At 41.1% G+C, this 14,134-nt stretch overlaps 1 protein-coding gene across 1 annotated transcript in view; it reads left to right on the top strand.

Annotated features, from left to right (window-relative positions):
• The window catches only part of nbeab (neurobeachin b), a gene marked incomplete at its 5' end in the record, with an annotated part of 373,184 nt that overhangs the window by 227,101 nt on the left and 131,949 nt on the right, over nucleotides 1-14,134 (top strand). The window contains one exon of the mRNA XM_079823731.1: nucleotides 3,657-3,823. Coding sequence (XP_079679857.1) covers nucleotides 3,657-3,823 — 167 coding nt within the window. The remainder of the gene's footprint in view (nucleotides 1-3,656; nucleotides 3,824-14,134) is intronic.

Genomic DNA, 14,134 nt, shown 5'->3' on the forward strand with positions numbered 1-14,134 from the left:
GTCGAACGACATGAGGGCAAGTAATTAATGACAGAAATTTCATTTTTGGATGAACTAACCCTTTAAAGGTTTAATCGCTTTTTTATTGTCAATGTGTGAACCGCTTGTAATAAAACTTAAAAGACGACACCTTCCCCGACCTCTTAAATTGTCTTTGAAAAACTGTAGACTTATTTTTATGTGAAGGACTTGGGATGTTTTTGCCGGGGAAAATCAAAAGTATGTGACGTTTACGCACGCTCCCGTGAACCTCTCCGTCTTCCGTTCTATGACACATGAAATGAATGCTTATATTCACGATAATGGCAAAAGTGTATGCCATTCTGTACTGTAATGTCAATGTATTATGCAAAAAAAAAAAAGGAATTAATTCAAACTATAGTCTAGTGTTGTCAAAAGTACCGACCGCGATACCAAGTCGGTACTGAAATAAAAAAAATATGGCGCTTTGAGCGCTGTTGAGCGGAATCGTAAATACCTCTGACTGGCCATTGTGCTCACACGCTCATCAAATACGTCTGTGATTGGCTACAATGACCAGCGCTTAGAAAAACATAAATATGCATCAATGACCAGCTGCCCCGCTTAGTATCATAATACACGCCTGCCAAAGCCATACCTTCAATTATAATATACTGTACCCTACTCACTTTCTGACTTAAAATCTGAAAATGCTGAACATATTTATTAATGATTCAGTTAATATAGAGGTCTTTGTTTTGCATGAATAGCCCCTTTAAGGTTTAAGTGTTCCCTAAATGATATAGCGACCTCTGAAATGTAAGGCACAGTGTTTACAGAATAATAGAATAGAGTAATGATAAATGCATTTATGAACTATATAATATATATTTATATATTATTATATTTTTAACTATCCCTTAGTTGCGATGTTATTTCAATCACAACAAACAATTATTTAAAGGTTAATGTACTTGTACCAAAGAGAAAACGGTGTCCATTAGGAGCATGCTTTAGCCTTTAGCCATGACTGTATTCACAATATAATGCAGCCTCTTGTACCTCATAACTCAAATGTAATATATTAAAGGTGAAGATTAATGTTACATTAACTACTTAGAATATCATATCAGTCTATCTGTACTATTCAGACAGTGATGCAGTGGGTGCTGTAAATGTAAATCAAGGTTTCGCAGCACTTGCTGTTGATTCATGTATCTATGATATGAAACTCTGAAGGCACGTGCACACTTCTCAGAAATGCGCTAGTACACGTAGTGATGGAGTGATGAGTTTCTTATCTAGAACGCACAGCCTGTCTGAGACGGTTGTTTTATATACTGCTCTTGAGGATCCTTGACCTGCTAGATAAAACGCAGCAGGCGCTAGATGGGCGATGTCACCAGCTAACGGAAGATGTTGTCTTGCCTCTCAAGATGTCGTCTTGCCTCTTCTTGCTCTTCCTCTTCTTTATTACCTCCGTCTGCAGATGGAAGATTTTGTAAGCAGATTAGATATTTTTACAATTAAGCTGGTGTCACTTTCAACCCTCATATCCTCCCTTGAAGTGATAAATAACGTTTGATATTTGTCAGCGTGGCGCATAGTAAGCTGAGATGACACCGGGAGATTGAGTTATCGGCCGTTTGAAGAATATGCCGAGGTATAATATCTGACAGAATTCAAATATAAGGAAGGAAATTCAATTACTTCCCCTCGCCCCTCCTCCATGTTCCCCTGCACCCCACCAGCTTGTGTTAGCAAATTAGATTTTGAATATTAGCAAGAGATCCCCCCTGGGGTCCACGTGGGAAGACAATCTTATTGTAGCGGGGAAGATAAAGTCGGCGGGCTGCTTCCATTCACCCTTAGTTTGAGAGGCCTTTTAGACTCAGTGCTTTTTATAGTGACTGTTTTAAGCTTCTGTCTGTGTACAAAGTAAACTTTAAAGGGGGAAGTCATTTAATGCAGGGCCTTAGCCACCATAGACATTGCGGGGGACAAGTCAAATTGGCCAAATTGTCCCCCACAACATTTGATATTGTTGATACTGCTCTGCTGTACTCCATTACACACCACTCTGTTTGTTGCTAGGATGACAAGTAAAATGGAAAATTTTTAGGTTGGTCTGCCTCAGCGGCCTAACAGCTATCGTCTGTCAGAATGAGTGAGATGGCCAATCAAATCAAAGAAGGCGGGTTTCTGTTAGTGCGCATTCCAACGCGACACTTTAGTTATAGCAGTGAGAGAGTGCGTTGTAATATGTAAGTAGCTAAACATTTAATATTCAGCAACTGTTTTACGATAAAAACGTTCAGCGACCAACAGTAATATTGAGTGATGCAAACTACTTGACATTTTTTATGACATTTCATCCCTTTTAATCCTTTAGTAATTTAATTCCTTTAAATAAACCAATAAGACCAATGCCCCCCCCCCCCACTTCTGCACGCAAAAAACAAACAAAAACGTTGATCCCCCAATGTCTAAGACAAGATTTAATGCGTCCTTGTTGAAGTGTAATTATACATTTAAGTACTGAGTAATATTAATTAACTACATGTACTTACTATAGGGTTAAGGTTTGGTTTAGGGTTGCATGCATTTATGCATCATTTACTGTTATTACTGTAGTAAGTACACGCAACGTGTAGCAAGGGCACTGTGAAATAAAGTGTTACAATATATGTTAAAATGATAAAGCAATGGAAGACATTCTTGGTTCTAAAAGTTCACCCAAAAATGAAAATTAGCCCATGATTTACTCACCCTCAGGTCATCCTAGGTGTATATGACATTCTTCTTTCAGACGAATAAAATATAAAATCGGAGTTATATTATAAAAAATGCCTGGCTCTTCCAAGCTTTATAATGGCAGTGAATTGTTGTTTTGTTTTTTAAAATCCATAAAAGTGCATCTATCCATCATATAACTGCTCCACACGGATCCAGGGGGTTAATAAAGGCCTTGTGAAGTGGCGTATTTGTGTAAGTAAAATATCCATATTTAAAACTTTATAGACTAAAATAACTCACTTCCGGCTATATCTATGCGTCAAGGGTTCAAGGGTCAGGGTTACTCTTTCGCCGTAAATCGAGGCCTTTATTTACCCCCCGGGGCCGTGTGGAGCAGTTATATGATGGTTAGATGCACTTTTATGGACTTAAAAAAAAAACAACAACAACAATTCACTGCCATTATAATGCTTGGATTAGCCAGGACTTTTTTAAATATAACTCGATTTTATTCGTCTGAAAGAAAAATTTCATATACACCTAGGATGACTTGAGGGTGAGTAAATCATGGGCTAATTTTCATTTTTGGGTGAACTAACCCTCTAAAGAGACATGTCATTCCAAACCTTTCTTTCTTCAGCAGAACACAAAAGAAACTATTGTTAGAAGCTAACTGTTTTTTTTTTCTCCATATAATGAAAGTCAATGAGGTCCAATACTGGACCTCATTGACTTTTATTGTAAGGACAAAAATAACACTTTGTGTCCTTCAGAACAAAGAAAGTCATGCATGTTTGGAACGTAGTGAAGATGAGTAAATGATGGAATTTTCATTTGTGGATGAACTATCCCTCAGTCCTGCTTCATGCAGTTGCATCATTCTTGCTTTCAGTCTCCTGATTCATTGTGACATGTAGATGTTAATCTCGCTCTCTTTCTTCCATCCATATTTTGGTCAGTCTAACTGCGCACAGTATGCGGCAGACAGGAAAGAAGAGGAGACGATGTGTGATCACCTCATCAGTGCTGCCAAACACCGTGATCATGTGACAGCCAATCAGCTCAAACAGAAGATCCTCAACATCCTCACCAATAAACACGGAGCCTGGGGCACAGTAGCACAGAGGTACGGCTATGTGTGTGCAAGTGTGGGTGTGTTTCTTCAACTATGGGCACTGTAGAGTTTTCGAAATCACTTTTGTTTAATTTAGTCTGCTTACAATGTCCATGTCTATATACATACACTACCATTCAGAAGTTTTGGGTCTGTAAGATTTTTGGATGTTTTTGCCCACCAAAGCTGTGTTTATTTGATCAGAATACAGTAAAAACAGTAATATTGCTGTTTAAATTAATATATTATGCAGTCAAAAGTAACACAAAGAAATGAGAAGTGCGTAGTGATAAGTTTCCAAGATGTGACCGTCACATAACAAAAAAGAACATTATTGTAATATGGTCCTTTAACAAAAACTCAACCCCTGAGGCAAATTTCTGTAGTTGACGAAAGGTGTGTGTATGAGTGTGTATTTGTGCATGTGTTTGTATAGCTTGTATCTTGCTGATGGTCTGTGTACGGTCTTCTTTAGGGGCGAGTATTACACTATTACCTTTGTGACACAAACACACACACAGCCAAGCCTCTTATGTGACTCCTATTTAATGTCATTTTCTTGCTCTGCACCAGGGTCAGTCTACAGGTCAGCAAACTCAATTACCACACCAGGCCACTAAATCCTCAGAGACAGATCACTGGTGGTCAGGCTGTGTGTGTGTGTGTTTTGTATGTGTGTGTGTCTGACTCTCCCTCTCAGTGTCACAGTGGAGCACCTGGCAGTTGTTACGGTGGTCTCAAGGGTTCTGTTAAAAAAATACTGACTTGAGTTCCGTTTCCCACCAAACACACACAAACAGGCCGAATATAATCCAAGATCTAGACATAATTCTGTACAAAGTGACAGTTTTACCTCAACATCATGAGCAAGAAGAAAGTTAAGAAACAACAACCAGAGCACACAATAACTTGAAAGTAATAATTTAAATACAATACTTTTAATACAATTACTTTTTCCTAACCCTGTTTAATATGCTGAGACAACTATAAGTAAGCCACTTGTCTCTTAACCATTGATGAGTTTTGGGATGGGACTATCTGTTTGTTTGACCAATGACAGTCAGGGAGATGTAAACCTGTTTAAACAGTCATTAATTTAGCAATTTTTCTTGGTGACACTTCAGATCCTGGAATTACACAGTAATATATTGCTTAATTTAATTTTTGTGACTAATCTTTTCATAGTTTAATTGTAATGTGTGTATCTCTGTTTATTTTTCTACTTTATCATGCCTGTCTAAAGCATTTTGAATTACTGGTGTTTAAAATGTGCTTTAACCTTGACTTAGCCTACTTTACAACGCCAAGACACTACTTAAAGGGATAGTTCACCCAAAAATGAAAATTCTGCCATCATTTACTCACCCTCGAGTTGTTCCAAACCTGTATGAGTTTCTTTGTTCTGCTGAACACAAAAGAAGATATTTTGAAGAATGTTTGTAACCAAGCAGATAGAGCAACCATTGACTCCCATAGTAGGGGAAAAAATTCTATGGTAGCCAATGGTTGCTCTATCAGCTTTATTACAAACATTCTTCAAAATATCTTCTTTTGTGTTCAGCAGAAAAAAGAAACTCATACAGGTTTGGAACAACTCAAGGGTGAGAAAACGATGACAGAATTTTCATTTTTGGGTGAACTATCCCTTTAAGATTTGTTTTGTTTGTCCAGTTAAAATCTAAAATACTTACAAGACCAATGTATTTGTAAAGCTATTAATTAAAAACATGTTTTAAATATACATATATTTGTTTTATCTATAGTAAAACAGTTTAAAAAATGACTTTTAGATTTTGAATTGGAAAACAAGATTACTAGATTAATTGAATTAACAATTGACAAGAATTAACAAGATTGATATATACTGTATACACAGTAAATATCATTTTATTTTGTTATTTTTTTAAATGCACCTTGAGTTTTATTGGTGGAACACATGATGACTGGATTGAGATTCTCTCTGCCAACATTGGCTGTTAGCCAGAAGACCCACTTACGAGCATGTGTACACAAACACACACAGTCTAAGCACAATTACTTATTTGCCTTCCAAATTGGCTCGATTTGCAGAAACAGTGGCTGTGGGTTTCTTATTAAATTTGTGAAATCCACTGCAGATGGTTGAATGTCCATGATGGCATCGTGTTTACCCACTTCAATAAGAAACATCAGCATGAAATGTGTGAGTAGAAATAGAGAACATAGCTCAGCTGCTTTCACTGATTGTACTTCTGTTATCAGTTTTGATAACTCCAAAGATTCTAGACGTCCCATAATTTTTTTCTGTCAGAACTTGTTTTTTTGACATGATGTCAGACACAGAGCCTTACATTAACGGTGCTGTAACTGCATCACATTCATAGCTAAATATGTATGTAGGTTGTCCTATTTTTGTTTTAGGTCTGTGTTTAGAGCACATATTTCATATCCCGTGTGCTCACAGTTTAAAAGAAAAGATATAACTCACTGCAGTTTGTTCTAACAAAAACACATTTGTTTTATAGCCTTTTGTATTTATTTCTTCATAATTCCATCCATCTTCTTCCGCTTTATCCAGGGCCGGGTCGCGGGGGCAGCAGTCTAAGCAGAGATGCCCAGACTTCCCTCTCCCTAGACACTTCCTCTAGCTCTTCCGGGGGTACACCGAGGCGTTCCCAGGCCAGCCGGAAGACATAGTCCCTCCAGCGTGTCCTTGGTCTTCCCCGGGGCCTCCTCCCGGTTGGCCATGCCCGAAACACCTTCCCGGGAAGGCGTTCAGGAGACATCCGGAACAGATGCCCGAGCCACCTCAGCTGACCCCTCTCGATGTGGAGGAGCAGCGGCTCTACTCCGAGTTCCTCCCGAGTGACTGAGCTTCTCACCCTATCCCTAAGGGAGCGCCCAGCCACCCTGCGGAGAAAGCTCATTTCGGCCGCCTGTATCCGGGATCTTGTCCTTTCGGTCATGACCCAAAGCTCATGACCATAGGTGAGAGTAGGAACGTAGATTGACCGGTAAATTGAGAGCTTCGCCTTACGGCTTAGCTCTTTCTTCACCACAACAGACCGGTACATCGACCGCATTACTGCAGAAGCTGCACCGATCCGTCTGTCAATCTCCCGTTCCATCCTCCCCTCACTCGTGAACAAGAACCCTAGATACTTGAACTCCTCCACTTGTCCTCGACCTCTGAGCCTCCAGCCTCTGCTTCCTCAATGGAAGACGTGATGGCGGGATTGAGGAGATCCTCGAAGTATTCCTTCCACCGTCCGACGACATCCCCAGTTGAGGTCAACAGTCGCCCATCGCCACTGTAAACAGCGTTGGTAGGGCACTGCTTCCCCCTCCTGAGGTGCCGGACGGTTTGCCAGAATCTCTTCGAGGCCAGCCGATAGTCCTTTTCCATGGCCTAACCGAACTCCTCCCAGGCCCGAGTTTTTGCCTCCACAACCAACCGGGCTGCAGTCCGCTTAGCCTGCCGGTACGTGTCAGCTGCCTCAGGAGTCCCACAAGCCAACCAGGCCCGATAGGACTCCTTCTTCAGCTTGACGGCATCCCTTACTTCCGGTGTCCACCACCGGGTTCGGGGATTGCCGCCTCGACATGCACCGGAGACCTTACGGCCACAGCTCCGAGCGGCCGCTTTGACAATGGAGGTGGAGAACATGGTCCATTCGGACTCAATATCTCCAGCCTCCCTCGGGATCCGGTCGAAGTTCTGCCGGAGGAAGAAGTTGAAGATCTCTCTGACAGGAGACTCGGCCAAACGTTCCCAGCCGACCCTTACAGTACGCTTGGGTCTACCGAGTCTTTCCAGCTTCCTCCCCCGCCATCGGATCCAACTCACCACCAGGTGGTGATCAGTTGACAGCTCCGCCCCTCTCTTCACCCGAGTGTCCAAGACATACGTCCGCAGGTCAGATGAAACGACCACAAAGTCGATCATTGACCTACGACCTAGAGTGTCCTGGTGCCATGTGCACTGATGGACACTCTTATGCCTGAACATGGTGTTCGTTATGGACAAACCGTAACTAGCACAGAAGTCCAATAACTGAACACCACTCGGGTTCAGATCAGGGGGGCCGTTCCTCCCAATCACGCCCCTCCAGGTGTCACTGTCATTGCCCACGTGGGCGTTGAAGTCCCCCAGTAGAACGACGGAGTCCCCAGTCGGAGCACTTTCCAGCACCCCTCCCAGGGACACCAAGAAGGCCGGGTACTCTGCACTGCCGTTCAGCCCGTAGGCACAAACAACTGTGAGAGACCTATCCCTGAGCCGAAGCCGCAGGGAAACGACCCTCTCGTTCACCGGGGTGAACTCCAACACATGGCGGCAGAGCTGGGGGGCTATAAGCAAACCCACACCAGCCCGCCGCCTCTCACCATGGGCAACTCCGGAGTGGTGAAGAGTCCATCCTCTCTCGAGGAGTGTGGTTCCAGAGCCCAAGCTGTGCGTAGAGGTGATTCCGACTATCTCTAGTCGGAACCTCTCAACCTCACGCACAATCTCAGGCTCCTTCCCCGCCAGTGAGGTGACATTCCATGTCCCAAGAGCCAGTTTCCGTGTCCAGGGATCGGGTTGTCTAGGCTCCTGCCTTCGACTGCTGCCCGATCTTCTTTGCACCGGCCCCTTACGGTCCCTCCTGTGAGTGGTGGGCCCACGGGAAGGTGTCCCCACGTCGCTCCTTTGGGCTGAGCCAGGCCCGACCCCGTGGGGGAAGGCCCGGCCACCAGGCGCTCGCATACGAGCCCCAACCCCAGGCCTGGCTCCAGGGTGGGGCCCCGGCTGCGCCGTACCGGGCGACGTCACGGTCCTCCTTTTTTTTGTCATCATTTTTTTTAACTGCTCTTAGTCTGACCCGTCACCTAGGACCTGTTTGCCTTGGGAGACCCTACCAGGGGCATATAGCCCCGGACAACAAAGCTCCTAGGTTCATTCGGGTACTCAAACCCCTCCACCACGTTAAGGTGGCAGTTCAAGGAGGAGTTCTTCATAATTATATTTGTTATTTTAAACTTAAAGTTAAAAAAATTTCAAGTACTGTTGAGTTTGATTCACTATAGCTTTATGTGGTTTTATTTGTCTATTTATTTATTTATTATGGATATGACTATGATAGATTGTGAGTTCCATATTCATATATATTTTTTTTAAATATGTACACTCTAAAAATGCTGGGTTAAAAACAAATTGAAATTGGGTTGTTTTTAACCCAGCATTTTTTAGAGTGTACTAAAACTTGTAATTTTCATTTATTAATTGACATTTATTAACTATTTTAATTCATTAAAATGTATTTATTAATATGGCACTGACAATCCTCCATGAATGACAGTAACATCATAGTCTGACCATTTTCTGAAACATGTTATGTATCCAGTCTCTCAAATGCTGCCTTAAATTCATCACCTCAAAGTCCCTCAAGCCATTACAATGAAGTGCATCTAACACCAACTACACAAAATAATAAAAAGCTATAGACGGTGGTTTGGCTGAAAGTCTCTGCCACCATTCAGACTTATTCAAATATTTATGAAAACCACCTGGAAGGCATAACATTTGCATTGAGACAAAAGGTTATTGAGCTAGGGCACATTGTAAATGGTACCACAAAACTTCCAACAAATTCAAATTTAATGGTAACCTGCTGGAGAAGAAAAATGATGCAATATGTTCATGAGCTCAAGGCGGTGTTACAGCTGAGCAGCTTAGTCTTATTCAATGCTACATTAACTTTCCCATTTATGCAGCTTCTGTAAAATAGAAAGCCTGCGGTGTTCTGAAGCATGTGTGTGTGTGTGTGTGTGTGTACTTTGCATATGTGTGTGTTAGCATGTCCGCCTGAAATATATTTGTATTAGTGTGTTTGTGTGTGTCTTTGAGCATGAATGCACTCAGATTGGTTTTCTCCTTTTACTTTGTGCTACAGCCCAGGGACACGTGAAAAATGATCGAAATGCTGTTTTCACATTTAGGCTTCTGAAAACACAAATGTTCCCATGATGCTTTGGAGCACCGCTTTGATTTTCGCCATTATTTTCTGCGGAACAACTGGAAATGCTTTTGTATTTTAACAAACATTACCAGAAAAGCAGTTGTGCACATTATTAGATGTTCTCCGTTGTGTAAAATCGAATAATCCGTCAGGGATGCGAAGATACAACGCTGCATAGCAATTCTTCAATGGCTGCACGAGCTGAAAGCCAAATAACCAAATCCAACCCACGAATCTTCAGTTCGATCATACTTTATGCTTGCCTGATGATGAATGTCCCCCGTATTGAGTCGGCATCAGAAAATCAATACTTCTCAAATTGAAACAGTATAGGGTTGTATTGATCTGTGCTGCTAAATCAGAAGGAGAAGGCTTTGATAGGACGTTGCCAGACAGCTCTGAGCTCAGTAATGACACACTATCAATTTTGGCTTTACACTGATAAATCAAGTCGAAAATTGGATGTCAGATTTTTTTTCTTCTCGCTTTCCTCTGAGGGAGTGATTTTCCTTTCCCACTCCTGTTGACCTCCGACCTCCACCAGTGAATTATAAAGTTCAGTCGTGTCAAAAGTGAGAAGACGTCAGCGTTGGGATTAATGATGGAAAAGAAATCTATGAAATCGAAAAATCATGGAGCCATTTATTTGCATGTCACTGGCCCGTTATCCAGCTCTCTAATACTTAGGTCATATTTGGAGGCAATCTAAGGTGCATTATTGTCATAATCAATTAACCAGATCACAAATCGTTTCTCTGTGTATTCCCGTATTAAGTTCATTCCAGTGTGACATAAATTATTTTATTTGTGCTCATTAATAGGAAGAAATACTTGTGTGTAATTTCTGTACTATCCAAATTGTCTTGTTTTGTTTATTTTGTTTATTACCACTCACAATCCTCCATAAACATATCCATAGTAAATAAATAGCACAGAAATGACACACTTTTTAAAACAATACCTATTACTTCTTTGTGTTGCATTATGTTGCTGACTTCGGCACGTGAAGTCAAATTATAATGCGTTTTTTTAATCGAAATAGTCCAATAATAGTAGGCCTACAAGTAGTTTGGTAGTATGCTATTGAAAACTTAGCCATTGTCTGTTTAAATGCTCGTGCCAGCTGTGCAAAACACACTCGGTCTCAGCACTCTTCCCAAGCATCATGTCACACTGAATAAAGCTGACGTCCACCGATTTTCAATCAGCATTTTTTGCCATGCAATGGCGCGTAGCTGACTGTGCTAGGTGTCCAATAATACTTCTTCTTAGCGTCCATTTCCTGGAGTTTAACGTAGCTTGAAACAGTCATTCTGGTGCTAATTGCTTCAAAATGGCTGTCCGTAACAAAAAAGTTAAAGTCTGTGGTCACAGTGGACAGGCGTCCCGGGGTTGCTTTCATGCCCTTTGTCAACTTCAGCACTATAGCTGACAGCTGATGGAGGACCAGCATACCTGGACCACCCCAGACCTTAACTTAACCTGACTTGTGTATTGATTGTCAACACTTTCTCTTGTATAATTACTTTTTTTTTTCTTTTGCTGTTGACTGTAAAGAGGGAGATGAAGAAAAAAGACAGTGTCAAGAGATGGAGAATAGTGGCATGTATTGATTTGTTGGAGGTGGAGAATGAGGGAGGCACCATTTCCCTTGAATAACGGTGCATGGTCTCTTGTTTGATGGATGGCAGCAGTCCTATACTGGATAATAACTTGGTGATAGAATGGAGCCTTCCAGTTACATATGGCTTGGTTAAGTAGTCTCATTGGGAGTGGTTGAAAGGTTATCAAATCTAATAGCAGCAATTGAAGAGAAATATATACAGCTCTTATGGGGTTTAGGCCCCCCCCCAGAATGGGATTTTGGTCTTAGGTCTAAATAAAAGATTAACTGTGGTCTGCTGTCATTTATTTCCGGAGTTTGGAAGTCACACCATGTGCATGTTTGAATTACATGTTTGTTATTTACTCAACCAATCTCATTCCAAATCTTTATTTTTCCAACATGGAACACCAAAGGAGAACTTGAGTAATCCACATCAACATTAACCTGACCGATTACAACCCAATTGTCTTCCGTTGAGTTGCTTTACATAGGAATTTAAATGTAAGTTTACATTATTAAGTATTTTTTTTGTCTGTTTATTACTGTGAAGCTGATTTGAAACATTGTATTAAGCGCTATATAAATAAAGGTGACTTGATCAGTCAAGCTCCCATAAGGACCAAAAAAAGCACCTTAAAAGTAGGCCATATTATATTAGTCTATATTTGACTTTACTTTACTACTGCATTTATTTATACCAATACTATTACTTCTGTCAAAAACACTGGAAAATCGTACCGACTCTAAACTTTTAAACATTAAAGACCGGATGTTGCTTGTCACGTTACTTTGTTACTATATGAATTGTGAATAAAGTAAAGTCAATTGTCACCGTTTGGACTCCATCTTGCCTACATCTTTAAAAATTGTCCTTTGCTGTTCCACTGGAAAAAGAAAGAAAGAAAGAAAAAACAGATGGAGGGCGTATAAAGAATGACTGAATTTTCATTTTTCTGCCGATCTATTTCTTTAAGCTAATTAGGGAAAGCAGGAGAGAACAGTGAATGTGATTCAAATGATCTTTCAAATGACATTTGGAGACTGATGGAGGAAATATTGAAATAACTCTTAAACACACCTTTCCCTGAATGACCTTCATTATTGTGTATAGCCTTGAAATAAAGTCCACTATGCTAGTTTCCACTAAAGCTCCCTTTGTTACAAAAAGTTTGGTGAGCTGAACACCTGTGGCCACCAGCTAGAAACTTTTGCTACGATTCTTTCAACTCACAAACCTCTCCGATTGTTTTTGACCTACGCAAAGTCACTTCCCCTTGGGCATGCTTAACCTCAAAGCCTGTGCTAATTATCTCTGGGAAGAGGGCCGTTGGAACTATCATCAATTTCAACAGAAAAGAGCGCGACTGCTAGAGTTTTTTCCCACTCCGTTGGCTTTGTCTTTGATGAGAGATGGACGGTTCGCCGAAACGGGCGAGAAGGGACGCCTGACCTGTACTAGAACTCTGTCTCTCACTCAGGCAGCTGCGTCTGTCTTCATCCAACGCAGTGACCCGTAGTGCAGGCCTTGCCAGTCTTAAGCCAAAGTGCTTTTTATGTGTCTGCTCAAGTATTTTAGTTTGATTCAGCTACATAATGAAGGCTTTTCCTCACCAATAAACTGACAAATACTACAACTACTAATTTGAGTGGATTGTGGACATTTTATCACATTTCAAAGATCCGAAAGAACATTTCATTGGAAATAAAAAAAGCACTTAAAAATAAAGGTTCTTTATTGGCATCTATGGTTTCGTGAAGAACCTTTAACATCCATGGAACCATTCCATGAAAAAAAAAAAAAAAAAAAAATTTTATGGAAATGGTTCTTTATATTATTTAAATGTTCTTTAAATGACAAAAAAGGGTTAAGAACTGAAAGGTTCTTTAGGGAACCAATAATGGTTCCTTCTAAGGCATCATTTGAAAGCACCATTTTAGAACTTTTATTTCTACGAGTGTTACTTGCATCAGATTTAAATGAACACGCCGACTTTTTGGATCTTTTGCTTATTCACAGTATCCCCCAGAGTTTGAGAAGTCCATACATACCATTCTCATCTCTGTGCGTGCCATAACTCTGTCTGACGCTCCCACCGCTAGCCTAGCTTAGCACAAAGACTGGAGGTCAATGGCTCCAGCTAGCCTACTGCTCAATAAGCGACAAAAAAACGCCAAAATTTTCCTATTTACATGTTGTGATGTGTATAGTTACATCGTGTAGCCTACTAAGACCAATGGAAAATGAAAAGTTGCGATTTTCTAGACCGATATGGCTAGGAACTATTCTCTCATTCCTGTGTAATATTCAAGGAACTTTGCTGCCGTACCATGGGCGCAGCGGCGCAATGATGTTACGCAGCGCCTGAAAATAGGCTAACTTCCGTCAACACAACCAACGGGAGAACCTGATTACACAGAGAGCGTGCTGGGGACTATTTTCAGGGGCTGTGTAATATTATTGCCCCGTTACACCCATGGGACGGCAGCAAAGTTCCTTGATCACTACGCAGGAATGAGAGAATAGTTCCTAGCCATATCGGTCTAGAAAATCGCAACTTTTCATTTTGCGTCAGTCTTAGTACACGATGTAACTATACACATCACAACATGTAAATAGGAAAATTTTGGCATTATTTTGTCACTTATTGAGCAGTAGGCTAGCTGGAGCCGTTTACCTCCAGTCTTTGTGCTAAGCTAGGCTAGCGGTGGGTGCGTCAGACAGAGTTATGGCACGCACAG

The sequence above is a fragment of the Gobio gobio genome (assembly GCF_949357685.1).
Source record: "Gobio gobio genome assembly, chromosome: 8".
NCBI classification, from domain to species: Eukaryota; Metazoa; Chordata; class Actinopteri; order Cypriniformes; family Gobionidae; genus Gobio; species Gobio gobio.